This window comes from Herpailurus yagouaroundi, unplaced genomic scaffold (assembly GCF_014898765.1).
Source record: "Herpailurus yagouaroundi ecotype Mexico unplaced genomic scaffold, PumYag 77, whole genome shotgun sequence".
Classification (NCBI taxonomy): domain Eukaryota; kingdom Metazoa; phylum Chordata; class Mammalia; order Carnivora; family Felidae; genus Herpailurus; species Herpailurus yagouaroundi.
The window spans coordinates 80,429,414-80,456,703 of NW_024412388.1; the positions used below are offsets into that span (position 1 = coordinate 80,429,414).

Sequence of the window (27,290 nt, forward strand, 5' to 3'; positions counted from 1 at the left end):
TAGCGAGACTCTCGTGCCAGTCTCCGGCCCACGGACCTAGGGATTCCCAAGGCCACGGCTTCTAGCGTTCGCTGCGGTGTTTGCTGTGGAGGACTGATCCACCGGCCTTCTGCGGGGAGTGACCTTCGGGGCGGCAGCGGAACCCGCAGTGACCGAGGGCCCCGTGCCAGTTTCACACAAAACTGGAAAATTGCATCTTCTTTCCAACTTCATCCATCCTCTTATTTGGCAGTTCTAAAGGTCTTAATGTAGTCATGGGTGTGACCGAAGGAATCATTTGCATTGTTTATACTACCTTTTTTTTTTTTTCAACATCCTGCCCTTATTCGTACAGTTAAATATTAATAACATTGAAAGACTCTTTGAGGTAAAGATGTATTTGTTAAATGTCTCAGAAACTCGGAGACTAGTTAGGAAGCTGTGTGATCTAAAGGTGGGATGGTAACTAGTGATCGGAAATAAGCAGAAAAGAAGAAATGTAAATTGTAAAGGAGAGCGATCATTTTGTTTTGTTTTGTTTTTGTTGCAGTGAAGGGAATGACCAGAATCAAAAGGCGTTTCATTTTCTTTTAGGATGAAGGATGGAGACCTAGAATATATCTGAGGAGAATGGAAAAGGATTGAAGTAGGTAAACGGATATTGGAAGTGAGAAAGGATGAATGCCTCATCAAATCTATTCTTTACTGTTTTTAAGAGAAAACTAATTTCTCTTACTGTCACAAAACATACTTAAGTGGGCACATTGCCATCTAGCTAAATAGGTCCTTTCGGTAGCTTCCCTTGCAGCCAAATGTGGCTAAATTTTGGCCAATTACATACAAATTAAGGGTTGTGTAGTTATTTAGGGACTACATGAAAAGTAGGGATTTTTCATATAGGGACTATATGAAAAGAGAGGAGGTCCTCCCTGCCTTCTTTAATTGATTTTTCTCCCTGGAAAGCTATATTCTCAGGTTTCATGCAGCAAGTTTGTGCCATGAGGATAAAGCCAAACTTTAGGGATGGCAGAGCAGTGAGAAAGAAAAAGTGAGTACCTGACAACTGATGGAGCTGCCATTTCGGTCCTAAACAGCCTACTTCTAGATCTGTTTCACCTGAGAGAAATACCTGTGTTTTTATTTTTTTTCCTTTTCAAGTTTTTATTTAAATCCCAGTTAATATACAGTGTAATACTAGTTTCTGGTGTAGAACTTAGTGACTCATCACTTAAACTGTCATCTGGAGATTTTCTGTTACTTGCAGCTGAGCCTAATCCCTACTGAAGAATAGAATAAAAAATAGAAATGGAGGAGTTAGTCACAAAAGAATGCTCCTTCCTTTGAGGCAGGAGGGAAGAGTTGATATCAAGCACAGAGAGAATGTGAATGCAAGGAAATTAAAGGGGAGGAAAGAAGAGGGGCTTTTGGATGGATAACCTCAATCTTCTCTGTAAGTAGAAGATTCATCTACTTAGAGGAATGGAAAAGGTTTAGACTGACTCTTATGGGGAATGTGGTAAAACAAAGGAGGAATTTTAGTATGGCCAAGTAGCAATGAGACTATGTAAGGAAGAACATAAAAGAAAACAGGCTAGATTTAAAGACAAGATAGAATGCTGTAGAGGAAGGAAAACGAACCTATTGGAGGTGGGTAGTGGAGATCAAAAGCATGGAAGACAAAGTGTCAATTATAGTAATAGCAATGAGCTCAAATTTGCTGGGTACTAAGTGCTTTACATGCATTAACTGTACAACTTTAACACGAACAAATTCATGAAAATAGCAATTAAGATCATAGGAGTGGGTATAGAAAATTGGGAAGTATTAGAAAATCAATGTGTAATGTTCACTTGTAAGTATAGCCCCTTTAAAGTAAAACAAATAGGGGCACCTGGGTGGCTCAGTTGGTTAAACAACTGACTTTGGCTCAGGTCATGATCTCACTGCTTGTGAGTTGGAGCCCTGCATCGGGCTTTGTGCTGACAGTTCAGAGACTGGAGCCTGCTTCGGATCCTGTGTGTGTCTCTCTCTCTCTCAAAAATAAATAAAACATTAAAAAAAAAAAAAGTAAAACAAATAAAACCCCCAAACATTACAATCTTAACAAGCTCAAGAAACAAAATGCAAAAATTAAAATGGCAGTACATATTCATAATCTGAGAAGACTGAGCTGGTCTACTATAAACAGTCTGCTGATAATAGGCAAAACTGTGATGTGTTCCGTTTTTATGTGGGCTAATCAGGTCTGCCATGTTTCTATTTCTACCTTTATTGCCTACCCTCTTTATCCAAGGTAGATTTAGGGCCAATCCAGTATACCCAATTTTAGTTAGATATAGTATGAAAATACAGTAGTTATCACTCAGGCTCAAAGGGAAATTCTCCCTTGATAATATTTTACTAATTAAACCTTTATTTTTTATTTTTTTTTTAATTTTTTTTTTTCAACGTTTATTTATTTTTTGGGACAGAGAGAGACAGAGCATGAACGGGGGAGGGGCAGAGAGAGAGGGAGACACAGAATCGGAAACAGGCTCCAGGCTCTGAGCCATCAGCCCAGAGCCCGACGTGGGGCTCGAACTCACGGACCGCGAGATCGTGACCTGGCTGAAGTCGGACGCTTAACCGACTGCACCACCCAGGCGCCCCCTAATTAAACCTTTAAACTGAAGGTTTGAATCTTTCCCTGGAACTTCAAGCATTAACCAAAAGATGGGGGTTTTAGTTCATGAGCCTTCTAAAACTAAATACTATTTGTAACCATTCTGTGTTAAATAATATAAAACACTAAAGTTTGGCTTGTAAGATGGACCCCAATGGTCCAGTCTCCAAGTTTCAAACCTTTGAATGTGGCCTGGACTTACAATGATAGGAATGACAAGTGATACATATCTATTTTATGATTAGATTACAAAAAAAAGCTGGCTTCCATCTTGCAGTCTCACTTGTTCATTTTGTGGGAAGCCAGTTGCTTGTTATGAGCTGCCCTTTGGAGACACCATGTGGCAAGGAAGTGAGGGAGGCCTCTTGGCCTATAGCCAACCAGGAACTCATTCCAGCCAACAACCATATGAGCAAGCTTGGAAGTAGACCAACCTCAATCAAGTATATAGATGAGTCTGTAATTCCAGTTTATGCTTTTTTTTTAAATGTTTATTTTTGAGAGGGAGACAGAGTGGAGTGGGGGAAGGGCAGAGAAAGAGAGAGGGAGAACAGAATCTGAAACAGGCTCCAGGCTCTGAGCTGTCAGCACAGAGCCTGACATGGGGCTCAAACTTGGGAACAGTGAGATCGTGACCAAGGCCCAAGATGAACGCTTAAGCGACTGAGCCATCCAGGCACCCCCTGACACTTTTGATTGCAACCTTTTGTGACACTTTGAGGTACCCAGACACAGCAATAAATCAAAGTCACTATCGAATAATTCTGCTTTAAAATTTCAAGTAAGTAGGTGCTCTTTAATGTCTAGCTTCTTGCACTCAGCATGTGTCTGAGATTCATCTATGCTACTGTATGTAATTTTTATTGCTGAGGAGTATTCTATGATAATACAATTCATTTATCCATTCAGCTGTTGATAGCATTTGGGTGGCTTCCAGTTTTCAGCTATTATAAGTACTATAAACATTTATGTCCTTTTTGGACATATGTTTTTATTTTTCTTGAGTAAATACCTAGAAGAATAATTGCTGGGTCATATAGTAAGTGAACACTTAATTTTGTAAGAAATGTCAAGGTATTTTCCGTAGTGGCATACCATTTTACATTCCCACCAGCAATATCAGAGTTATGCTTGCTCCACATCTTTGTCAGTACTTGGTACTATCAGTCTTTTAAAATTTTAAATATTTTGTGTTTTAGTGACATCTCATTGTGGTTTTAAATTGTATATCCCTGATGTTAAGCATCTTTTAATGTTTTTTTTTTTTAACGTTTATTTTGAGAGAGAGAGAGAGAATGCATGCACGCATGCACGCACTGGGGAGGGGCAGAGAGAGAGGGAGAGAGAATCCCAAGCAGGCTCTGCACTGTCAGCACAGAGCTCCATGTGGGGCTCAATCCCATGAAACACGAGATCATGACCTGAGCCAAAACCAAGAGTCAGATGCTTAAATGACTGAGCCACCCAGGTGCCTCTATTCATGTTATCTTTGGAGAAAAATCTAACATTTTGTCTGCTTTTCATTGGGTTATTATGAAGTTATGAGTTCTTTATACAATCTGGATACAAGTACCTTACACATGATTTACAAATATTTTCTCATTCTGTGGGTTGTCTTTCTACTTTCTTGACAGTGTACTTTGAAGTGTAATTTTAAAATAATTTTATTATGTCCTATTTTTCTTCAGAAATATGTACTAGAAATATTTTCCCTGCCTGTATCTTGTATTTTCACTTTCTTAATGTCTTTTGAAGGATGTAAGATTTAAACTTCGATTAAATCCAGTTATCTGTTTTCTTTTGTGATTAGGTTTTATGTTATCAAAAAGTTTTGCAGCCAGCTTTAATTTCCTGCTTTGTTCTAATTCCAATCATATGAAAGTAGGTTGAAATTTTCAACTAAAAATAAAAAAGAGACTAGAGAAAAAGACATTACTTTTAGGGACAGAAATCCAGATTTTCATCAGGAAGAGTATATATACTGGGAATCAGTGTAATATTGTCTTCAAATTGCTCAGGGAAAGTATTTGGAAACTTAGAATTCTATAATGTCAAATGATCATTTAAGATTGAGAACTAAATTAAGATATTTTCAGACAAATGAGACCTGGAAAGTTTACTGCCCAATGACCTTCCAGGAAAGACTTACTAAGGACATAAGCAAGAAAAGTTGAAAGAATCAACAGTGAGGAAAGAAACAAGGAAAATAGAGTTAAAATAAGTAATGGACATCGTCAAACATGAACCTTTCTAAAATAATGGACCAACAGACACACAAAAATCTTGTATGACATTTTATACATTTATTCATTGTTGAGAGATACATATTAAAATTTTGTTTGACTTTTCTGGTAGTGAAACTACGTAACAGCCATATTCTGATCTATGTGGGGGATTTGGGCAAGTTTTAGCCTCTTGATTATAAAACATTACTTTTCCAACCTTACTCTTGTCTCAACAGAAGCCACTCCTTTTTATCTGTAAGGGCAAGCTCTCTAAGAAAGTGTTTTCACTGAGTTTCTAAAGTTTACATATAAATTGTTCATCATTCAATAAAAGCATATTTACAAATGAGGCAAACAGAGGCCTCTGCCAGAATGCCCACCTATCCTGTCATCCTACTCTAAGACCAATTTCTTCAGGGAGTCTCCTAGCAGTAGATATTCCCTAGCCCCACTTCCTTCCATATGCCCCCACTCCCTTTTCACCACTTCAGTCATTAACAGATGCAGCCTTTATTGCTTATTCATGTACAGATCTCTCTTGGGCGCCCCCCCCCCCCCCCAATATACTATATGCTCCTTGAAGACACAGGTTCTTTTTCATTTCTATGTTTATCTGCCAATACCTTACACAGTGGTTGGCATATAGTAGGCATTTGATAAATCATTGAATGAATGAATGCATGAATAGCTTTATGGCTTGGATACTTAAAAGCTATTCATAATTTTCAAATCATACTGTTTATGAATTCAAATAGGTCAAAATCAATATAATATTCTAGATGCTTACGCTATTCAACTCAGTTAAAAATATACAACACACTTTATTAGGTAATTAATACTCATAGGTGATATTAAAGACTATTATAAACATGTTTATTAATGCTTTTATTTTGCCTGTATTTCATAATACACTACTACAGACACATAAAAGTAGAATTATCTAATGAAAACATTTTCCCCTAAGTGTATTTCTAATTCTGAAAACTATAAAAAATATTAGTGAAAATTATGTTACATAGTTTTCAAAAATAAAACTGACATATCCCATCATCAACTTTATGGGGGAAATGACAGGCGAAAGTTCTGGTACATTAGGAAGTTAACTTTAAAAAAGAGGTTTAGAATCATAAGTTGGTATATTTGCTTATGAAAACAAATGGTTTAAATTCTCCTTAAAACAACTTCAAATTTCTCTAAACATACAATTTGCAGAGAGATCAGCTGTCGGCAAATATATAATAAACTATCAATCACTTACATTCCCCAATATTGAAAATGCTAGGTGGAAAAGTTGGAAAGAAATCTGTTAAAAAATGAGATGTAATTAAATGAGACTTAAGCCTTTATCATTGAAAACAAAGATCTTATTTCAGTTACTACTTGGCTCCTTTGGGAAAAGTCTCAGCATTTATGCAAAATAGAGTAACTTTATTTTCTATTCCATACATAGCTGTTTAAGTGATCTTTGAGAACAGAAAAATCATTAGCTACTTGTGATTCAATCTAGCACCCGCCATCCCTAAATGGATACTCTAATTTGGATACCAGCACAATGTAGTCTTCAGAATTTACACAATGTGAACGTATTTTATAAGACACCTTGGTCCTTCTGGTGACTATAGTTTCTTGGATGGGAATTCAAGATAGACTCATCATAGAACAAATTCTAAGTTACAGTACATTGTGTTAAAGTAAGGCTCCAGTGTATTTTGGAAATGCAATAACAAGCTGTAGCTTCTTTTCATGTTTATGGGGAAAAAAAACCCAATTATATAAATTCTTTCTATATTGAGTCATGGACACACCTCTCCTGAGAAAACGTATCTGTTATATACACTATTGATAACTTAGCTTTCAGCTTTAAGCAATTATTTGGTAGTATTACTGCTCTTTATTTTATGGCTTTTTAAACATTAAGTCCTTAAGTATTTGGAAAGTATTCACTATATTCTGATAGTTTATGAAAAAAAGATGCAAATATCAGCTTGGAAAATTGTAAAGCCTTAAAAAAAATCATTTTTTACAGGTTATTCAAAAACAGAAATTAAAGGTACAGAAGTGAAACAAAAAAATAATCTTAAAATTCCGTATCTACCTGATCCCCTTCACAACATGAAACTATAATCTTGCTTCTTCATTGAGAGGGGGGAGAGAAGAACACACAAAAAAGCTCCTCTGACACTTACATAAATCAGCAACATTAGTTTTTTTTTTTTTTTAATCTTCAAAATAACCCTTCAAACAATCCATTTCTGTAAGTCTAGGGTTTTTTAAAAAAAAATGTGATATTAAAGTTCCCTCTTAAAATACCTTGACCAATTCACTGTTTAGGCTTAAATTAAAATGAACATTTGTTTAAAAACTTAGGTTGTATGAAAAAAATGTACATTTCCAGGTTAAAAAAAAAGTTAACTATATACATTCAATAACATATACAATTACTAAAAAGGCTATATAAGGCTTTAGGAAGCTCTAAGTTTAAATGAGTTTTAGCAAGTAATTCAGCTGATTTCACATTATAATTCTAATGATGAAATTATCCAACCAGTAAACTATAAAACCTTGTTTAGAATAGGAAGAGTCTAGTGTATTTACTTTGAATATGAAACCATATTTTTTTTTGTCTAAGTTGAAAAAACTTCGGCAAAATTAGTTTTATATCTTAATTTTTATAAACCATGTATTAGGACACATGGTTTAAAAGTACTGATTGAGATATGAGATTTTTGAAGAAATTTTCAAACTATTTGGATGACAGACACAAATTTATAGAACTATGGAGACATAGAGTATATATCAGAGGTCATGGCTTATTTATTTGCTATTTTCTGGTTCTTAAACTAATGAGGAATTATAATAAATAATCTACAGCCTCTTCTAGTTCTAAAGTTTGTATTATACCATTTTGTTTTTAAATAGTTAAGTCTGCATCTCAAAAAAGTTGTCCAAAAAGACAATGTTGGCCCTGAATTAAAGATTTTTTTCACTCCTTTTCTGGCTTTTAGTACCTCCTAGCCAGTTATTAGTGGGGAGCAAATATTACCTATTTTACTCAACTGATTCTGAATGCTTATACCCCCCACTTCCCATAGCCCACAATGCCCAGTACATGGTAAACACTCAATACTTTTGAATATTCTTGAATGAGTAGCAAAATATTAAGGATGGACCAAGAATTAAAAAGAATCTGGAGATGATAACAGTTGCTTTTATAAAACCCCAAATAATAATTACAAAGCTTCTAGTCTCCTTTTTCAGATTTGCTTTGGTTTGTCTTGGAAATCATTGCAAGGAAAATATGGCACAAGAATACAAGGTTAAATCATTATAGGTAAATACAAGCAAGGACACATAAAGTTTAAGTTTTCATTCATGTATTGAAGAAATTAATTTTATTTACACTACTGTGGATCCCAGCTACTCCAGTTACTCTGGATATAATCATTAATAACAGAAAAAATATCTTCCAGTATTTCAATCTTAACAATTGTAATTGCTCAGTTATACTATAGAATAAGAAGCCTTTAATTAATTTTTGGAAATAAAAAATATGTATATACATTACCCTGATGCCTAGGCCCAAAATATATGCAACAACAAATTTTCTTGATTTCTATTAGTCATAAAAATAAAGGAAAAATATATTGCAAGTATTTTCTTTATAGGCAATTTCAATTAGAAAATAATAGTTTAATGAAAACAATACAGTGGTTCAGGTGAGTGAACTGATATGGAGGCAGGAGAAGTATTCAAAACTTGACGGATAACATGTTGTCAAATATAACTGAAGAATAGCTGCCTCCATGACAGCATTTACAGGAAGTAACCAGATTTTTATACATCTCAATTTTATCTTATATTCAAGGAAACTACAAGTCAGTAAGTAGGTTATGATCCTAAGTCATAGTTAGGAACCCCTTCTTTTAGCTTGTAAGATGTAGCCTTTTGATTTGATAATTCCTCTACTTTTAACAATGACTGAATACCGCAGTAGCCACAGGGGCACCCACTCGTGTGCTTGAATGTCAGGGATGCTTTCCTGAAGAGCTTCTTGGAAACTGGCTTCAGAAAGCAGTTCTTAAAACAAACAAATAAAAACCCAAAGTGTTAAATTTGAAAATAACAACACTTTACCATGTAGGTAAGCATTTAGATACAACAAAAGAAACACTTCAAAGAAATATAAAATATGAAGAATATAAAATATGCTTTTCCTTAATGTATGCTATGAATCTGAACCAGAATATCAGAAAGAGCCAGGCAGTTCTTTAAGGTATCTACACCTATACCCTGGCCTATTTAATTCATAACTTCTGATGAGTGGAGCCTGCATAGTTGTTTTGGTTTTTGTTGTTGTTGTTTTGTTTTGTTTTTGAAGATTTCCAGGCGATTCTAATGTAGAGCCAGTGAAAATACAGGAAAGTTACATACAACGATGAAAAAGGAAAGTTATCAATAATCCTATCAACTGGAGACAGATCATTTCCATTGCCATGTATTTCCTTCCAACTTTTTTTCTGCATCTATTTTCCATATCTTAAAAATCATAACTGTAGTTACAACCTAATTTATTTTTTCAACTTATATTATGAATCTTTCCATGTAATTATTCTTTGGATGCATCACTTTTTTTTTTAATGTTTATTTTTGAGAAAGAGAGACACAGGTGAGTGGGAGAGGGGCAGACAAAGGGGAAGACACAGAATCCATGCTCCAGTCTCTGAGCTGTCAGCACAGAGCTGACGTAGGGCTCAAACCCACAAACTGTGAGATCATGACCTGAGCCGAAGTCAGACGCTAATCTGACTGAGCCACCAGGCGCCCTGGAAGTATCACTTTTAATAATGACCCAGATACTACATTATCTAGATCTCATAATTTATACATTTCCTCATTGCTAACCAAAAAAATTAAATTTTTCCTCGTATTTTGCTAATAAAAATAATGCTATGCTGAACATCTTTAAAATGCATGCCTGGCTATGCAATAACAAAGCCAAAGTACAAGTACATTTTGAAAGCTTGATCTATAGGATACTCTGAGTTGCTTTCCAGATGGGCTGTACTTTACACTTCCACTAGCAGTTGATAATGTCAGAATGCCAATCTTATCATATTCTCTCGGGCACCAGTGATCATTTAAAAACTCTTTGGCATCTCTTTGATAAAGTAATTATTTTCTGATTCTACATTTACATCCTGCTCTGATGTACTACTCTCTTTCTCACTGCCTCTTCTCCAGCCACACTGGCCTTGAAATCCTCAAGCACATTCACACTTTTGAATCAGTTGATTACTCTTTCCTGAATCCTCTTCCTCCAGATTCCCACAGGTTCTCTCCCTTCTTGCAGGTCTCTGATTAATGTCACCTTAGCAGAGAGGTCTCCCTGACTACCCCATATAAAACAACAATCCCTAACCTGGGCACTCTTTTCTCCTTCAGTCAACTTTTCTCCATAGCATGTACCACCATTTATCACATTTAACATTTATCTTATGGTCTGTCTCCTCCCATCATGAGTGTTGGAATTTATATGACTTGGTCCTATATCCCTAGTATTCTGAACACTGCCTGACACATAATAGGTACTCAAATGTCTGTTGAATCAACCAATCAATGTGAAAAGTTTCTACTAGGGTCAGAACCAACCACACAGATAGGGATTAAGAGACCATCTAGACTGTATGATTTGGGAGCGCTAAAGGACGCACTTGCCCCAAAAGAACTGCTGTGATATTTGAATAATGTCAATAGTAAACTCTCAGTAAATGTTTGCTATTATCATGTGCTAGGCACTTTTCTGAGTACATGTATTAGCTCATTTAATCCACATGTTAACCCTATAAAATAGATATATTCTCCCCTTTTCCAGGGGGAAACTGAGGCAGAGAGGTTAGATAACTTGGCTATGCAGCCTAGTAAAGTGTAGCTTTCATAAATGGAAGTCAAATGTCTCTTTGGGAAACTAACATGAACATGGATTTGCTTATCAGACCATCTGACAGAGAAGAGGATTCTGGAGGAAATGAGACATAAAGCAGATCAGACTTAATGGGAGTGAGGGGAGGGTGAAACAAATGAAAACGGGAAGGTTCTGAGTCAGGATCACCCACTTCACAGTTTCACCCTGACTGTAGTTGAACTGTTACCACAACTTCTAGGGCAAAGAGTAATGGAAAATAAACACTTTCTGAAGAACAGGGTAATTTCAGAACAGAGGAAGGGCTTTAAAGGGGACTTAAAAACAAAACTCTATTTTAGATGACAGAGTTAAATGTTTTACAACTTGAGTGCTTAAAAAATAAAATGTGACACACCTAATCAGAGAGCTATGCTATTATTCATCAACTTAACTACATACTTTTACATTAACCATGCGAGCTCTTTAGAATCAGTAAACACAATTAATCTTTTAAGAAAAGAATTGCTTCATTATAGATCAAAGTGAAGATTCACTAATTGTATATGCAGAATCAGCCTATAAATTCTAATCAAAGGGTTTAGAAGTAAAATTAGAAAGACATCCAAGTGTCAAGTTATGTCAGTAAAACAAAATAATATCAAAAAAGGATTAAATCTCTCTTCTCATATATATATGCAATTTATTTCACCATAACAACATGCATTAGCACATAATCCACATGCCAACATTTAGATAACATGGAAATAAAATACCAGACACCTTAGTCGTTTCCTATTTCCTTTCCTACTGGAAGAAGGAAAGAGTTTTTTTCAAGTGGAGCTAGAATGGGCTGCAGGCTCATCCATCAGCTGTTGGTAATCATTACTGTTGGAAAAGCCCCCCTCCTCCTCACCCCCACCAAATAAATAGATAAGTGATATAATATCTACTAACATATGGAAAGTTGGAATTTAAAGTTGGGTTTATGTTTCAGAACAAATCAGCATAGAAATTCTTTGTTAGATTTTCAACTAAAATGACTTTTTAAAAAATGAATCTAATTACTTATGAAAGTAATTACTAAAGGGAGAGGCAAAAGTCATTATCTCCTATTCTGGTATCATTTAAATGAAAACTGACAAGAAAGTAAGGTTTTCAGGCTGAAATACCACAACGCTACCATCTCAAATCAAAAAGATAGTATAGCATAGGGAGAAAGGCTCCAAATTCAGCCAGGACCAAGTCCAAGTTTAAACTCTGTTCCATGCCAGCTGGGTGGCCTTGGCTACTTTCTTAATTCTGAGGCTTACCAATAAAATGTCTAGTTTCAGCTGTTGTGAGGATTACAGATCATCTCTCAAAGGCATTTAGCATGATACCTAGTATCTAATGAACAGTAACTATTAAAACTCCTCCTCTTCATACAAAACAGTGAAAAAATGAAAATGTGGCAGACTGCTAATAAATAGTGTAACATCTTAAGGGGGTATACATGAGCACACTAACTGAATCCAACCACCAGTATAAAGCCATCTTTTTAGACATGGAAGTAAAAGCTAAATATTTTTTCTCCAAGAATCACCTAGAAAATGTAATTTCTTCCAGTATTTATTAAACTAAAACCTCTATAAAAACGTCATAGGTACCTGGGTAGCTCAGTTGGATGAGCGTCCCACTCTTGATCTCAGCTCAGGTCTTGATCTCAGGGTCATGAGTTCAAGACCCACACTGGATTCCACACTGGTGTGGAGCCTACTTTGGGGGGTAAAAAAAGGCCAAATCTCTGGGGCGCCTGCGTGGCTCAGTTAGTTAAGTGTCCGACTCTTAATTTCAGTTCAGGTCATGATCTCAGGTTTGTAAAATAGAGCCCTGCATTGGGCTCTGTGCTGAGCATGGAGCCTGCTTAGGATTCTCTATTCCTCACTCTCTGCCCATGTCCTGCTCACGCTCACTCTCTCCCTCTCTCTCTCAAAATAAATTAAAATTTAAAAAAATATCTTAGGGATTTAAAACTTTCACAAGACATTTCTCACTTAGAACTATACCAAAAACAGTTTCATTTTTTTCAGTGAAAAAATAAGAATGGAGCAGACTGCTAAATAAATAAGTATAAAGTATAAAACATTCCCTTCCCACTTTCCCTACTTATCCTGTAAAATGTTAATAAAAATTATTCTACAGAAAGCAGAGAAGCCATTCTCAATAATCAAATGTTTCTGATCAACACAAAACATATGTCTTGATAGTAATGATTAATAAAATACCTAATCAATTACCTATCCTAAGATGCTTAAATTTTAAATTAAATTTTACCTGCCTCTCTTTCTAGATATTTATCCCCTTTAAGTGGCTGTTCGGTACAATTTTTGCTGTACTATACAAGATTTTATATGATACTATTTAAAATATCCTAAAAGATCCTTAATATTTATAAACTTCAACAGACTGGATATTCAGGAAATGATCCCATTAATTTTTTTCCCATTGATATAAAGACAAAATAAAGGCATATGTATTTTGAACTAACCATTAAGAGAAGTTCTAGGTAACATTTATCACTGTACAAAATTAAAAATTAAATTTTAACAAGTAGCTTCTTGTAAGATAAAACCTCATGATCAATCAAGAAATGAAAATCTCAATCTTACCTTTTGGATCATTATGAGTCAATAGCTGTATGTCAAATTGTTTAGCAAATGCAGTCAAATCAGGTGGCATCACACAGCAAGAGGCAAGATTAACTTGGTTACTATTTGGTTTTACCTAAAGTGAAGAAAATCATGACATTGCCACTAAATTAAGTACTACAAAAAGTGGAAAGCAATAAAAGGACACAACTTTAGAAAATATGAAATATTGCATGTATAATGCTTACAGTTTACAAAATACTTTAAATGAATATATTCATTAACATATGTTTTTCTAACTCATGTTAGTGGTAACAGGGAAAGGAAAGAACTCCAGGTGGTAGCCAATGTAGTGCTACACTACTAGAAACTCTCCCGCTAGTACCTGCAACCTAGTACACCTGTCTCAGAAATAAACATGATTCTGGGGCGCCTGGGTGGCTCAGTTGGTTGAGCGTCCGACTTCAGCTCAGGTCACGATCTCACGGTTCGGGAGTTCGAGCCCCGCGTCGGGCTCTGGGCTGATGGCTCAGAGCCTGGAGCCTGCTTCTGATTCTGTGTCTCCCTCTCTCTCTGCCCCTCCCCCATTCATGCTCTGTCTCTGTCTCAAAAATAAATAAACATTAAAAAAAATTAAAAAAAAAAAAGAAATAAACATGATTCTAAGTGTGATGGTTCCAGCTAAAGAGGGAGTATGTCTTAAAGGTAAAAGATCAAAGAGGAGTGATACAAACATTTAATATTAAAGTATAAAATATGGTTATAGGGGCGCCCGGATGGCTTAGTTGGTTGGGCTTCCGACCAGCTCAGGTCATGATCTCACAGCTTGTGAGTTCGAGCCCTTCATCGGGCTCTGTGCTGACAGCTCAGAGCCTGGAGCTTGCCTCAGATTCTGTGTCTCCCTCTCTCTCTGCCCCTCCCCAACTTGTGCTCTCTCTCTCAAAAATAAATAAACGTTAAATAAAATTAAAATATGGTTATAAATCAGACACATTTTGAAAAAGAACTAGATAATTTCTAACAGCTGCTCCGGTTAATTTACAGATACATTCCACATCACCCAAGTCTCTCCAGCAGAATCTTGGCCACATTCTGGCTATCACGAAATCAAAGGGAGAAGGGGCAACATGTTCTCTAGGGTCTTCCTGTCCATAACAAACTGAAAAATCTGAAAAGGAGAAGATTGGGGATAAAGTATAAGGAATAAAGAACAACACAGAGAGTAAAGGTAAAATACTAGTTAGTAAGCAACTTCCCTAATAGTTTTGTACATTATTAGGCCAGAGAGTTGTGATTAATTTATGACACCTACTCTGTATCAAATTCTATGAACCTAAAGTCTTTTTATCTTTAAGTAACAGCAAAATATTTGTATATATGATATTCCCTTAAGAAATCAGAACCACAGTGTAATCTTATCTAAAGAAAAATGTAATAATTTTATCACAAAAGTAAAACTGAAGGAAACAGCCTTAATTCATTTTGGCTATAAGTGCTTCAGGACACATTTTCCAGTGTTTTTGTCACTCATTTTTTTTTAAGTGTATTTATTTTGAGAGAGTGAGAGTGCAAGTGCATGCATGGGGGAGGGGGGAGAGAGAGAGAGAGAGAGAGAGAGAGAATGAATCCTAAGCAGGCTCCATGCTGTCAGCATGAAGCCCAACACGGGGCTTGATCTCACAAACTGTAGGATCATGACCTGAGCTGAAATCAAGAGTTGGACACTTAACCAATTGAGTCACCCAGGCACCCCAATATGTCACTTATTTGAAAACCAATTAATAATTAAGCTCAATTAGGCACGTATTTGAGACCAAAAAATCCAATGTTTTAGATAAATCTTGCCTCAAAACTCCCACATTTGGAATAGCAAATCAACAGTGACTGTCCACTATTGTGTATGATGCTAAACAGTATGTAGCAAAGACTATAACAACTGGGCTCCTCCCAGAGTACTTGTGATCTAGCTGTGCTTTACCTGTGCCCACTGATACAGCTGTTCCAACTGTGTTTTGTCTAGATCAGAGGTACCTATTGCAACAATCTTTTTGCTCTGAACTAAGTTTTCTAATTCCTCCCAGTAAGGCTGCAAATGCTCCAAGGAAAGATTAACTCCATCTTCAATAGGAGGTGAAGCAATGATCACAGAATCCAGCTGTGCAACTCCAAGGACTGAACAGGCTGATGTGAAGGAAAACACGAAAAGGATAAATATTTGTTACATAATAAAAACAAGTATTTCTAATGTCCTTCAAGTATCCCACTAAATTCTGTCCATATGGTTCACTAGTTTTCTAATATAGCAGATTATTTCACTCAGTTTCATAATCATTTACAACATTTCCATCTCTTAAAAAAGTATAAGCCCCTGTTCATCTATTGGGTCTGTGTGGCAGACAAGTCAGTTTCTTTGACCTGCCTCCTTCCTAGGGACTCACAGTTATTATAGTCCTTCTGGAGAACAGGCCTTCATCTTGTTTCTAAGACAATTTTTTGGTAGCTTCCTTATCTTCATAAAATTTTCTTCTCCAGTTCTACTAGTATCTTATATGGATGACTATAAGAATTCTGACCTCATATTCTGTAATTGGTAGCCATGGCAAAGAATAGTCTTGAGACTCTGAAAAACTAAATTTATGGTTCTAATCTATATTTATAGAGGTAATTTAATTTCTTTTTTTAAAAATTTTTAAGATGTTTATTTATTTTTGAAGGAAAGAGAGACAGAGTGTGATTGGGGGAGGTCCACAGAGAGAGGGAGACACGGAATCTGAAGCAGGCTCCAGGCTCTGCGCTGTCAGCACAGAGCCCACTGTGGGGCTCAATCTCACGAACTGTGAGATCATGACCTGAGCTGAAGTCAGACACTTAACCGACTGAGTCACCCAGGCACCCCAATAGAGGTAATTTCTATAAAAATAATTTAAAGAGTTTACTTTAAATGATTCTTTTTTCATTCCACAGTTATATTATAGAGCTAATTACTTAAGCGTCCAACCTCTATACTGTAAGAACATTTTAGAGGAAAAAATATTGAATAATTGTAATATCACAATAATCTAACCAAGAGCCAAAGATGAAAATGCTTGTTTTGTTGTGGTGGTGGTTGTGGTATTTCATTATAGTACTAAAAGGGCTAAGAATAGGATTAAGAATTTCTATCTCCAAACATATAGTCAATATTTGATTATGTTATATCTTTTACATTCTTCTTATATATCAAAATATGAACCTACAAATGCTTATATGATCTGACATAAGCCTTAAGAAATTAGGCTAGAACCTTAAAGAGTAAAATTGGAATGAGCTCATTTTCTTTTTTTCTGGACCTGAACACAAGACCTAACTAATACACTTATACTAATTTAAAGATCATTATGAAGGTAAAAAGTTAAATTTTTGCTTACCCATGTCAACTGCATTTCTAGTTGATGATGAAGAGTTTGATCCTACAATGAACAGTTTTGCTGGGTAACAAAAGAAAACAAAACTGATTACTACATTTGGGTAACTTTTACTACACAGTATTAACATTGCCAACAATAGTAAGATGACAGAGAATCCTGTATGAATTATCTTTCCTTTCCTAGTCACATAATTTTATAGTTTCCATTTTAAGACATGAAAGTACATTTCCATTGTAATTTTTAACTTATATGTCAGTTGCCAAAAAAGTACCCATTTGTCAAAACAAAAAAGCAAATACTAATTTTCCATCTGTTAGAAGGCAGGTCAGATAAATATACAAACTTAAATTACTCAAAATGTATATTTTTATGTATTAAATATTAATGGAGCATATTACTTTCTTCAATAAACTAAAATCAATGCAAAGACTAAATTAAAATTACTTATAATGAGAAGAAAAATGAAAAGAACACCACAACCTCACCTTTCTAATACAATCATTCTAAGTTTTAGACATTACCTTTCAGTTACTGGTCATATGAAGCAGGGTATAGCATTTATTCCTATCTATTTAGTTTACCTTTACATAATTTTTTTTACATCTTTATCAAGTATTTAGTTCCCTTAAAGTTTTTTTAAAATCTTAATAGCAATATATTCACTCTAGAAATGAGAAGAACCTACAAGAATACAAAGACCAAAAAAAAAAAAAAAAAAAGCCAATTGTCTCATCACTGAAAGCAGTCACTATTTAGGTTTCTGTATACTCTCTATTTTTAATGAATAATTTGACATACTCATTTTTTTTTTTTTTTTTTTTTTTTATTTTTGGGACAGAGAGAGACAGAGCATGAACGGGGGAGGGGCAGAGAGAGAGGGAGACACAGAATGGGAAACAGGCTCCAGGCTCTGAGCCATCAGGCCAGAGCCTGACGCGGGGCTCAAACTCAGGGACCGCGAGATCGTGACCTGGCTGAAGTCGGACGCTTAACCGACTGCGCCACCCAGGCGCCCCTGACATACTCATTTTTAATGGCTGAACATTATTCTGTAATTTTGATAGGGTATAACTTACTAAATAATTTCCTACTTTTTGAACACTTACATTAGTACCAGTTTTTTGTTATCACATACAATGTTAAAGAAACATCTTGGTAACTTTGTTCAACTTTATGCTGAAGCATTTCCCAAGGACAAATTGTCAGAAATGTGTTTATGAGTCAAAGGGTATGAGCTTTTTTGTGAGTCTTCTCATGTTTTATTTACCTCCTACTGTTATATAAAAGATTTTGGGGTGCCTAGGTGGCTCAGTCGGTTAAGTGTCTGACTCTTGACTTTGGCTCAGGTCATGATCTCACGGTTCATGAGTTAAAGTCCTGCATCAGGCTCTCTGCTGTCAGCGCAGAGCCCGCTTCAGATCCTCTGTCTCCCTCTCTCTCTGCCTTCCCCTGCTTGCGCTTGCACTCTCTCTCAGAAATAAACATTTAAAAAAACCCAAAAAACAGAATTTCTCTCTTAACAGTATAGAACACTATCAAATGTAAGTTTTTTTTGCTAATTTAATAGGTACAATATACACCTAATGCGGTTTCAGGACCACATTAATTGGCATTTCTTTGGTTACCAGGAAAGCAGAGTAGTTTTCTGTAAGACTGAGGCTTTGGCTTGATTTAAATTCAAATTTATTTGTATAGATTTACCTCATGTAAATTCAGTATTCAAAATCTAAATTTACTCAATAGACAAATAGGTGGAGTAGTGGGAGAGCAAGAAGAGAGAAAATCAGAAAAGGGAATGGAGAAAAAACACAGGGCTAATGAAGTATTTGTATGTAAATTGCCTGGTATTCAACAAATACAACAAATTTACCTTGTACATTTCTTTTGTTTGTCCCTTCCTTTCTACTGCTAATATTCCTAAAGCATTGCTTTCCTCATGCAGCTTCTCTGTTTAAAAGTCATCACCACTCTCTACTAGGTGAGAGTCAATCTTCACCACCTTGGTCCAACCATAGCTGCCATAGTTATGCTCCATGAAAACCCTCCCCACCACTATCCCTGTGGTCATGAATCTGGGCTATTTGAAATGGTCTCCTTTCTCTGAAAAAGGAGGTATTTTTAGATACGTAGGGAAAGGGAAGCTCTTCAAATAGGGAAAAATTTGATACTTATCAAAAATCTCAAGCCCTCTAGAAACTGAGGACAACCTGAACAAGCTCCAAGATGGATCTAAACCATGAAGAACTGCAATCAACCACAGAGAAAAGGTTGCTTTTACCTCCTTTTCCAACACAAATAGCAATGTGTTGTAAAAGAAATGAGTTTTAGAGTCAGGCATACCTGGATGGATTCCTGGTTCAACCATATACTGGTTACATGACAACTTCTAAGTTATTTAACGTTACTTGTGCAATGGGGACAATAGACCTACCTTGTAGAATTGTTTTGAGAATCATGTAAGGAAATATAACCAAATCGTTATATTGCTAACTCAATATAACTCAACAAATGGTAGTTATTGAGTCAAAAGACAATGCCCTATCTCATCTTACATGTCCATCCTAATAAAATAACAGCCACAACACAACCACAAATGGTAATAAATAACAACTATCTAGCTAGCACTTAACTGTTTTGCCAAGCACTATGTTAAGTGCTTTTGTTATTTCACCTAATTTACGAAGAAGCCTGTGAAACAGATGCATCCCTGTTTTATAAATGAGAAAACCGAGGCTCAGAGAGGTTAAGTAACTAGTTAGCCCAAGATTACACCAGTCAGTAATCTGTATATGAAGGAATTTCAATCTAGCCAAGGTCAAGCTTTTAATAACTGTGCTATGTTGACTGTAAACTGAGGGCAACAACAGCACATCTCTATTTTTTCATTCCTTGAGCTTAGCATGGTCTCTGGAAAACAGTCACTCAATACATTTGTTGAATGAGTTTAACATGTATTTTACTTCTCTTCATGCAACTTGTTGCCAGACTTCTGTTTACGCTTTCAGATGACTTCAGCCATCGCTCAGCAGTGTTCCACCAGGAAGAGAAGGCTTATGCTCGCTTCAGGTAGACACTGCTCTTAAGCCTTCCCTTTCTTCTTTCCATTCCCTCCACCTTAATCTTCCTACTGCTCTGAAGTCCAACATATAAATTAATGAGACCACCATGAAGAAGAGCAAGGTGAAGTTCTATTCTGACTCTGCTTAAGCAGCCAAAACTGACCTCCTATAACTTCCTCTTGGAGTTTACATCAAAATTATGTTTAAAAAGAATCTCTGTATTTCTCACACTTAGTGACTGAGTCTCTCATTACCAGAGGGAAAGAAAGGTTTATTCCCATGCCTGACAAAATCTATCACTTCCACTGTATTACAAAATAAATTGTAAAGGCTGGACTTTACCAGAAACTTTCATTTCTTCTCTTTCATCAGGATTTATCTTTTCTACTGCATGAGATACAGTACATTCCAAGACATCTGGAAACTCCTATAATAAACACACAATGTTTACAATAAATATAAAATTAATGTTTCTGATTAGCTATATGTTTTCTATTGTCCATAGTGCCCTTTAGAAGCAGAGAGCCCACAAGATAACTGGGTTCTTTACTGAATGTCTGGATGAGCTTCATAAGGTTTGCAAAACCCTGAAACAAAGGTAAAATGCTGTGTGTGTGTCCATTTACTGGGAAAAATTATCTCATTTTGAGCAGGTACTCAGAGGAATGCATGATAAAAAACAAAAACAAAACAAATAGTGGTGGCGGTGGGGAAACATGTGAGGAGTTAGAACTACTAGCACAGTACATAACTTTAGTTAAAAAAGAAACCAATGAAAAATGATAAATATTTATCCATTCAGGATGACATGTTAAAAATTTCTTATATTAATCACAAACACTTTAAAACAAGTTTTTTTTTCCTGAATGCAATAAAAAAAGTAAAGGCCATTCTAATGCATTATAATGAATAAATTATGAGGAAAATGATAAAATGTTAGTACATATAAATCAGAAATATATTAGCCCACATTTACAAAGTAAATAGTGAGGGCTTCCTCACAGTTCTTGAGCATATTACAATGCCTAGCACACATCAAGGGCTTACAGTAAGTGTTTATCAGTCATGCATAGAAGCAAATGGTCATTTCAGAGAAACACAGACTGATCAAAGACATTAATCAACATCTGCCTAGCAGCTAGAGAGTTTAAACTTGCAGAATGCCCAGGGAAACAAGCGTTTCCAGCACATGTCCTCTTTCATAGTTTTAAAGTAGTCTATGTAATTTGTTATGAGCTTTTGGCTGAATTGGATTCCAAAGAGTGGCTTGCAACCACTCTGGTTTATATATTAATATTTATGATAATAGTCATATATTGGTATTTAATGTGGCACCCAGTGTTTCACTTGAAACTGACATTAAAAAAATTATATTGAGAGTTATGATGCTCTACCAAAGCAATCTAGCAACCAAAATTGCTCAACAGTCATTCCTTTACTAGACCAAATATAAACTGGAACAAAATACATTGTGAAGATACCGTGCTGGGAATTAAGCACCGAGAATCTTGATTATCTTGTCTAGTTGAAGATTGGGTGACACATCCTGGATTTTCTGTTTTATGCTTAAGCATACTGGGTCAGGCAGCCAGCCATCTCAGCAAATCAGCTACAGGGAGTTTTATGCTAATTGCCTATTTGACTTCCCTATCACAACTGGGGAATTAATTCCTTGCTTACTGCATTTCCCTTTTGACCCACATGATTTCTTCATTCACATTTTACTCACCCTGACCAAATCAGGGCTGATTTGGGAACTCCACTCATTCAAGGTCTTTTGGATACAATCTCGAAGCTGTAAAAGGAATGCGTTTTGAAACTGTTAATCAAACTCTATATATTTTTCTGTACTTCTACAATAAGAATGTATTTGTTTGATAAGTGGAAAAAAGATGTCAATAGGAAAAATCATAAAAACCAAAATTTTAGTTTTACAAGTTTTTTGTTTTCTTCAACAAAAACGTATTTAAATGTTTTTATCTTAATCTTCAAATGATGATAAACAGTACTTATTTTAAAAGTATTTTTGTACTAATGAAAGTTTAAGTAAACTTTTGAGACATAAAAGTATTCCCAAAGAAACAAAAAGAAACAGGGGTTCAAGTTCAGGGAGGCTGACTAAAATTATTATTAATCACTATGAGATATTCCTCAAAGACAAACAAATGATTCTCTAAGTGTGGCCAGAGGAACTCCTACATTATTCACCTGTGGTATTCATTAAAAATTACAGTACCTGAGCCCCAGCTTAGACCTGCTGAATCACTCTAAGGGCAGTGGAAATTGCATTTTAACAAGTATCCCATGTAATCAACATATAAAGTTTGAGAACTACCATAGTCATATCTTTTTTTTCTTTCTTTTTTTTTTTAACTATTTAAAAAAAATTTTTTTAACATTTATTTCTGAGAGAGAGAGAGAGACAGAGCATGAGCAGGGGAGGGGCAGAGAGAGAGAGACAGAATCTGAAGCGGGACCCAGGCTGTCAGCACAGAGCCCAACGCAGGGCTCGAACTCACGAATCCACAAGATCATGACCTGAGCCGAAGTTGGTGGCTTAACTGACTGAGCCACCCAGGTGCCCTGCACTGTAGTCATATCTTAACACAAGTCAACTTGCATAATGTCAGCCCACACGTCATTTCCTAACACTTAGGTATACCTCCAACCTGCCTTCAATATATTCTTGTACAAACAAAAATTTGTTTATACTGACATTATGTATGTTGTAAATCCATTAAAATGCTCATTCATCTTTCATGCTTTAGGTCAGTGTATTTCAAACTTGTCTAATAGTGGTCCAGAGTAAGACGTACATACATTCACATAGAGAGTGACTACCTACATACACAGAACAAAATATTTACAAAACAAATAGTTTGCTACATGCCAGGCATTCTGATGGCTTCTATTAATTAGAAAAAAATATGCTGTTCTATGACTCAGCAAACTGATTTAGGACCACTAATGGGCAACACTAGCAATTTGAAATCACTTATAAACATCCAAGGACACAGTGCTTTGCATTCTGTGGGCAATCAATGAGAAAATAAATGAGTAACTGGGAGCAAGTCCCTGAACTGCAAAAGCACTTTCCAAATAGCAATAACACAGACTCAGCTTCTGAACTATCTGATCTATGACTGCTTATGATAAAAATGGACACAAGCCCTTTACTGCTTTTATCTTAGTACAGATAATTACAAGAAACTGGTCTATCAATTTAAGAGCTGAGAGTCATCTAGATTAAGCTTCATAATCTACAACAAAACTATATGTGCTATCCACAATAACCCATATGAATTCAATCTACAAGGTCTGTATCTTCATAGAAAATATATAATCAAATTTAAAATAGTAAATAAAATTAGTTGATAATCATTCCAGAGAGAATTACAAGTCAATATTCTTTTCAAAATTAGTAAAAGTTGAGGCAGCAGGTTAAGAATTCTATCAAGTATGGTTTGGCTCATATCATGAGAGAATTTTAAGAAAACTTCCTCTGGAAGGATTGCTTATTTGCATACTTAAGGCTCTCCTGATGAATTCTCCAATTCAGGAAGGAAGTATATTTTCAGAGTATTCACCCCTTCTTGAAACCATTTCTTTAATAATCTTGGATTCTGCAAAATGTCAGAACAGACCCAATGTTACAATAATATGAGAAATTCATTGACTATATCACTAACCTAGTGATTTCTAATCTTTTATATGTTATGTATATTGACCCAACATTAACCTTATACTTTTTTATGCTCTGCTCTCTTCATTCTTATCATATACACATATGATCACTGAAGAGAAGTATCATCATAATGTCATGTATCATCAGATCTCATGTTGTTTAAGAGTTGTAAATATACTTACTATGTGAGTCCTCTGGCCAAATACTCTTACAACAAAGAACTAAGCAAAACAGTCCTATAATGGCTCATTTAAAAAACAAGATTTGACTTCATAAAATTCTAGTGAAAAAAAATTTTTTTAAAAATCATAGAATTGACAAAACACATTAGAGGGGCACCTGGGTGGCTCAGTCAGTTGAGTGGCTCATGGTCACGATCTCACTGTTCATGGTTTCTTGAGCCCTGCATCTGCACTGACAGCTCAGAGCCTGGAGTCTGCTTTGGATTCTGTATCTCCCTCTCTCTCTGCCCCTCCCCTGCTTGTTTCTCTCTCTCTCTCTCTCTCCCTCTCTCTCCCTCTCTCAAAACTGCATAAACATTAAAAAGAAAGAAAAGAAAGACATTAGAACTTGAAGAGACCTTTTTAGGAAACTTGAACTCTCTACTCAATGTGTAAATTTTCTTAATAATGAGTGATTTATTCAGTTTCTTTATTCTAGGAGGTTAAGCTGTTTCAAGTAGCATATCCTAATTTGGAGCTTTGGGTGATACAAAGTTCCTTTTTACATGGAAACAAAACATGCCTCTCCTAACGAAACTGTCATATTTTCCCTACAATATGCTGCCATATCTTCAAGTTTTCCTCAAATGTTTTCTAGCTTATTTTGTCCCTCTTATGCAGCAACCCAAAATAAAACACCCAAACCAGAATTAGTCCTTTGAACAATGTTTTTCAAATTGTGGAGTATGACTTGTTACATTAAGAAATAAAAAGTGTAGGGACACCTCGGGGGCTCAGTCAGTTAAGCTTCCTACTCTTGATTTCAGCTCCTCTGCACTGACAGTGAGGAGCCTATTTGGGATCCTCTCCCCCCCCCCCCCTCAAAATAAATAAATAAACTTAATAAAATAAAATAAAATAAAATAAAATAAAATAAAATAAAATAAAATAAAATAGTGTAGGGGCACCTGGGTGGCTCAGTCAGTTAAGCATCTGACTTCAGCTCAGGTCATGATCTCACAGTCCGCGGATTCCAGCCCTGAGTCAGAGCCTGCTTGGGATTCTCTCTCCCTCTCTCTCTGCCCCTCCCGCACTTGTGCTTCCTTTCTCTTTCAAAAATAAACAAACTTAAAAAAAAAAAAAAAAGAAAGAAAGAGTGTGGGATGTGACTTGTTACATTAAAAAATAAGAAAAAAAAATCAGGGGCGCCTGGGTGGCACAGTCGGTTAAGCGTCCGACTTCAGCCAGGTCACGATCTTGCGGTCCGTGAGTTCGAGCCCCGCATCAGGCTCTGGGCTGATGGCTCAGAGCCTGGAGCCTGTTTCCGATTCTGTGTCTCCCTCTCTCTCTGCCCCTCCCCCGTTCATGCTCTGTCTCTCTCTGTCCCCAAAAAAATAAATAAAACGTTGAAAAAAAATTTTAAAAATAAGAAAAAAAATCAGAATACACAGTATATACTAAAGGTTAATATCTTCATAAAACCTTTGAGATTTTTTGTTTTACTTAAGTATAATTTACATAAATACAATTCACTCATTTTAAGTGCACAACTCAATGAGTTTTAGAGAATTTGTTCAGAGTTTTACAGAGTTGTGCAGCACCACCGCAATCCAATTTTAGAACATCTCCATGTGCCTAGTAGGAGTCACTACCCATTCCTACCCCCAGCCCCAGGCAACCGCGCATCCTACTTTCTGTCCTTATGGACTATGAACGCGACTGCAAGGTAAAATTTCTTACTGGGCTTGCAGTCAAAAAACTCTGAAGGCCACTACTTTAGAGGGTGTTGCAGTGAAACAAGAGAGCAAAAGTTTCACCCAATATTGTTAATATACATGGAAAATGGTAGATTGAACCAACAGCGCTGAGAGGAAATTAAGGGACTAGAAATACAGGAATATTTACTTGGGGGAGAAATAGTCTAAGTGGGGCGGTTTAAACAGAAAAAGGTATACACACTGAGGTGGATGGAATCTGGTCACAGAATATGGTGCGGACTTTGATTCCTATTAAAGTTACAGCCCAGAGTTCTCACTCTGATGGGTGCTCGCTCTCAACGCCAGGCCTGGCCACAGGCCCAGAGCGTAGGCGGATGCCCTGTGCTCCGGCACCGATTACCAGCATCTCCAATAAAAGAGCAAAAGCTGCCTAGGACTACAGCTGATAGCGTCATAAGGTGGCATAGGGCACTTTTTCTTTTAATCAAGCTTTGTTTTAGCTTTCTGACGCAATCAGATGAAACCCTAACCCTAACCCTAACCCTATATTCTTTTCATCCTCACAGCGGGTTGATCAGCTTCAAAGTTGTGGAGACAGACTGAGGGAAGGGAACTTTCTCACAGTCACACAGCTCCTGAACGAAAAGGTGTGTTTCATTTAGTCATCCCTCGATACTCGGATCGTCCCACACCACCGACATGCCTCCGCAACGGGCTGTGCACACGGACTCCCCACGCAGGGATGACCAGCACCGAACCCGTAACACGTGTGTAATTCCAGACTGATCTCTGCCACTTCAAACTAGCGATTAGTCTTCAGGGAAATAAACTAAGGGAGATTCACCTTGGGCGAGAAAAATCTGTACCTTATTCCAAAGCCGAACCTGAGCGTTTAGTCACCTGCCTTACTGTAATAGAGAAACTCCTGTCAGCCTCCGAGCTAAGTGGATTATTTACTGCTACCCTCACCTGAATCCCGGAAAAGCGAGTCTCTACACCGTCTTCACCTGGCCGCGGAGTGGGGAGGGGGGAAGGGGCCGGGGGGCTGGGAGAGCGTGGGAGCGAGGTACTGGCTCTCTCTGCACCCACCCCGCCCATCCCACCCCCGCGAGGAAGAGGGGGCCGGTACGTTCGAGAGCTCGGCTGTCGCCCGGAAGCTTGACAGAGGCGTCCCCCGGGGTGAAGTTGCACCTGCCAAGTGTTTTAAGACGCGCGGCCGCGGGGCAGCAGGTTTGGAGGCGACGTCGTAACCCCAGCGGCCTCACCCGGCGCCCTCCGCCGCGCCCCGAGCCTGGCCGCCCGCCCTCCCCTCGGGCGCTGCCTCCCTCTCGGAGCCGCCCGGCCGGCGGCCTGCCTCGGGAGCTCCGCGTCTCTCACCTCCTCGCTGTGCGTGGACGGGCATTTCTTCCGCAGGCGGCCCCAGTTCAGCAGGTTCCCCGTCTGCAGGTGCAGCGTGCGGGCCCGCGCCAGCAGCGCCCCGGCCGCGCGGCTGTCGGTGCCCATGGCAGCGGCCGACCGAAGGGGCCAGGAGGCGACGGGGTCGCAGGCGAGGAAGGAGGCCGCCCCGCAGGACGCGGTGCCCGAGGCGGGAGAGCCGAGCGCGAGGCTGCCGGCCCCACGCGGCGGGACCTCGGCCTGCGCTTGGGACCGAGGGAGGCCGGACGGTGGCGGAGCGGCGGCCCGGGAGGGACGCGCTGGCGGCTGCGGCTGCGGCTGCTGCTACTGCGGCTGCCGCCTCAGAGTTGACTCCCAACTGAAGGGACCGTTTCCTGGAAGACAATGACTAAGCAGAAATCGCGGCTGAGAAAGTGCTTGGTAACCGTTACCCGTCCCGCGGCGGGGCCGGGCGGGGCGGGGCGGGGCGG

At 37.5% G+C, this 27,290-nt stretch overlaps 1 protein-coding gene across 2 annotated transcripts; it reads right to left on the reverse strand.

Moving 5' to 3' along the window:
• Window positions 1-4,922: 4,922 nt before the first annotated feature.
• GCLM (glutamate-cysteine ligase modifier subunit) lies at window positions 4,923-27,281 on the reverse strand. Of its 2 annotated transcripts, none has more exons than XM_040471021.1 (7): window positions 26,803-27,281; window positions 21,591-21,656; window positions 20,204-20,288; window positions 16,803-16,862; window positions 15,374-15,576; window positions 13,417-13,531; window positions 4,923-7,126 (listed from the first exon to the last, which is right to left on the reverse strand). In XM_040471021.1, exons 1-7 carry the CDS (start codon window positions 26,926-26,928, stop codon window positions 7,104-7,106), a joined length of 678 nt encoding a protein of 225 aa, XP_040326955.1. In that variant the 5' UTR covers window positions 26,929-27,281; the 3' UTR covers window positions 4,923-7,103. The 2 variants fall into 2 exon arrangements, with proteins under 2 accessions (XP_040326955.1, XP_040326954.1); XM_040471020.1 differs by lacking the exon at window positions 4,923-7,126 and adding an exon at window positions 8,224-8,943.
• Window positions 27,282-27,290: the final 9 nt, after the last annotated feature.

Bases quoted from the DNA above. Each gene is read 5' to 3' on its own strand.
- GCLM (XM_040471020.1), bottom strand. From the start codon at position 26,928: ATGGGCACCGACAGCCGCGCGGCCGGGGCGCTGCTGGCGCGGGCCCGC. The intron at 15,577-16,802 runs GTAAGCAAAAAT...CCTTCACATCAG, and splicing joins TAGAAATGCAGTTGACATGG to CCTGTTCAGTCCTTGGAGTT. The intron at 8,944-13,416 runs GTAAGATTGAGA...GTTTGTTTTAAG, and splicing joins GACTCATAATGATCCAAAAG to AACTGCTTTCTGAAGCCAGT.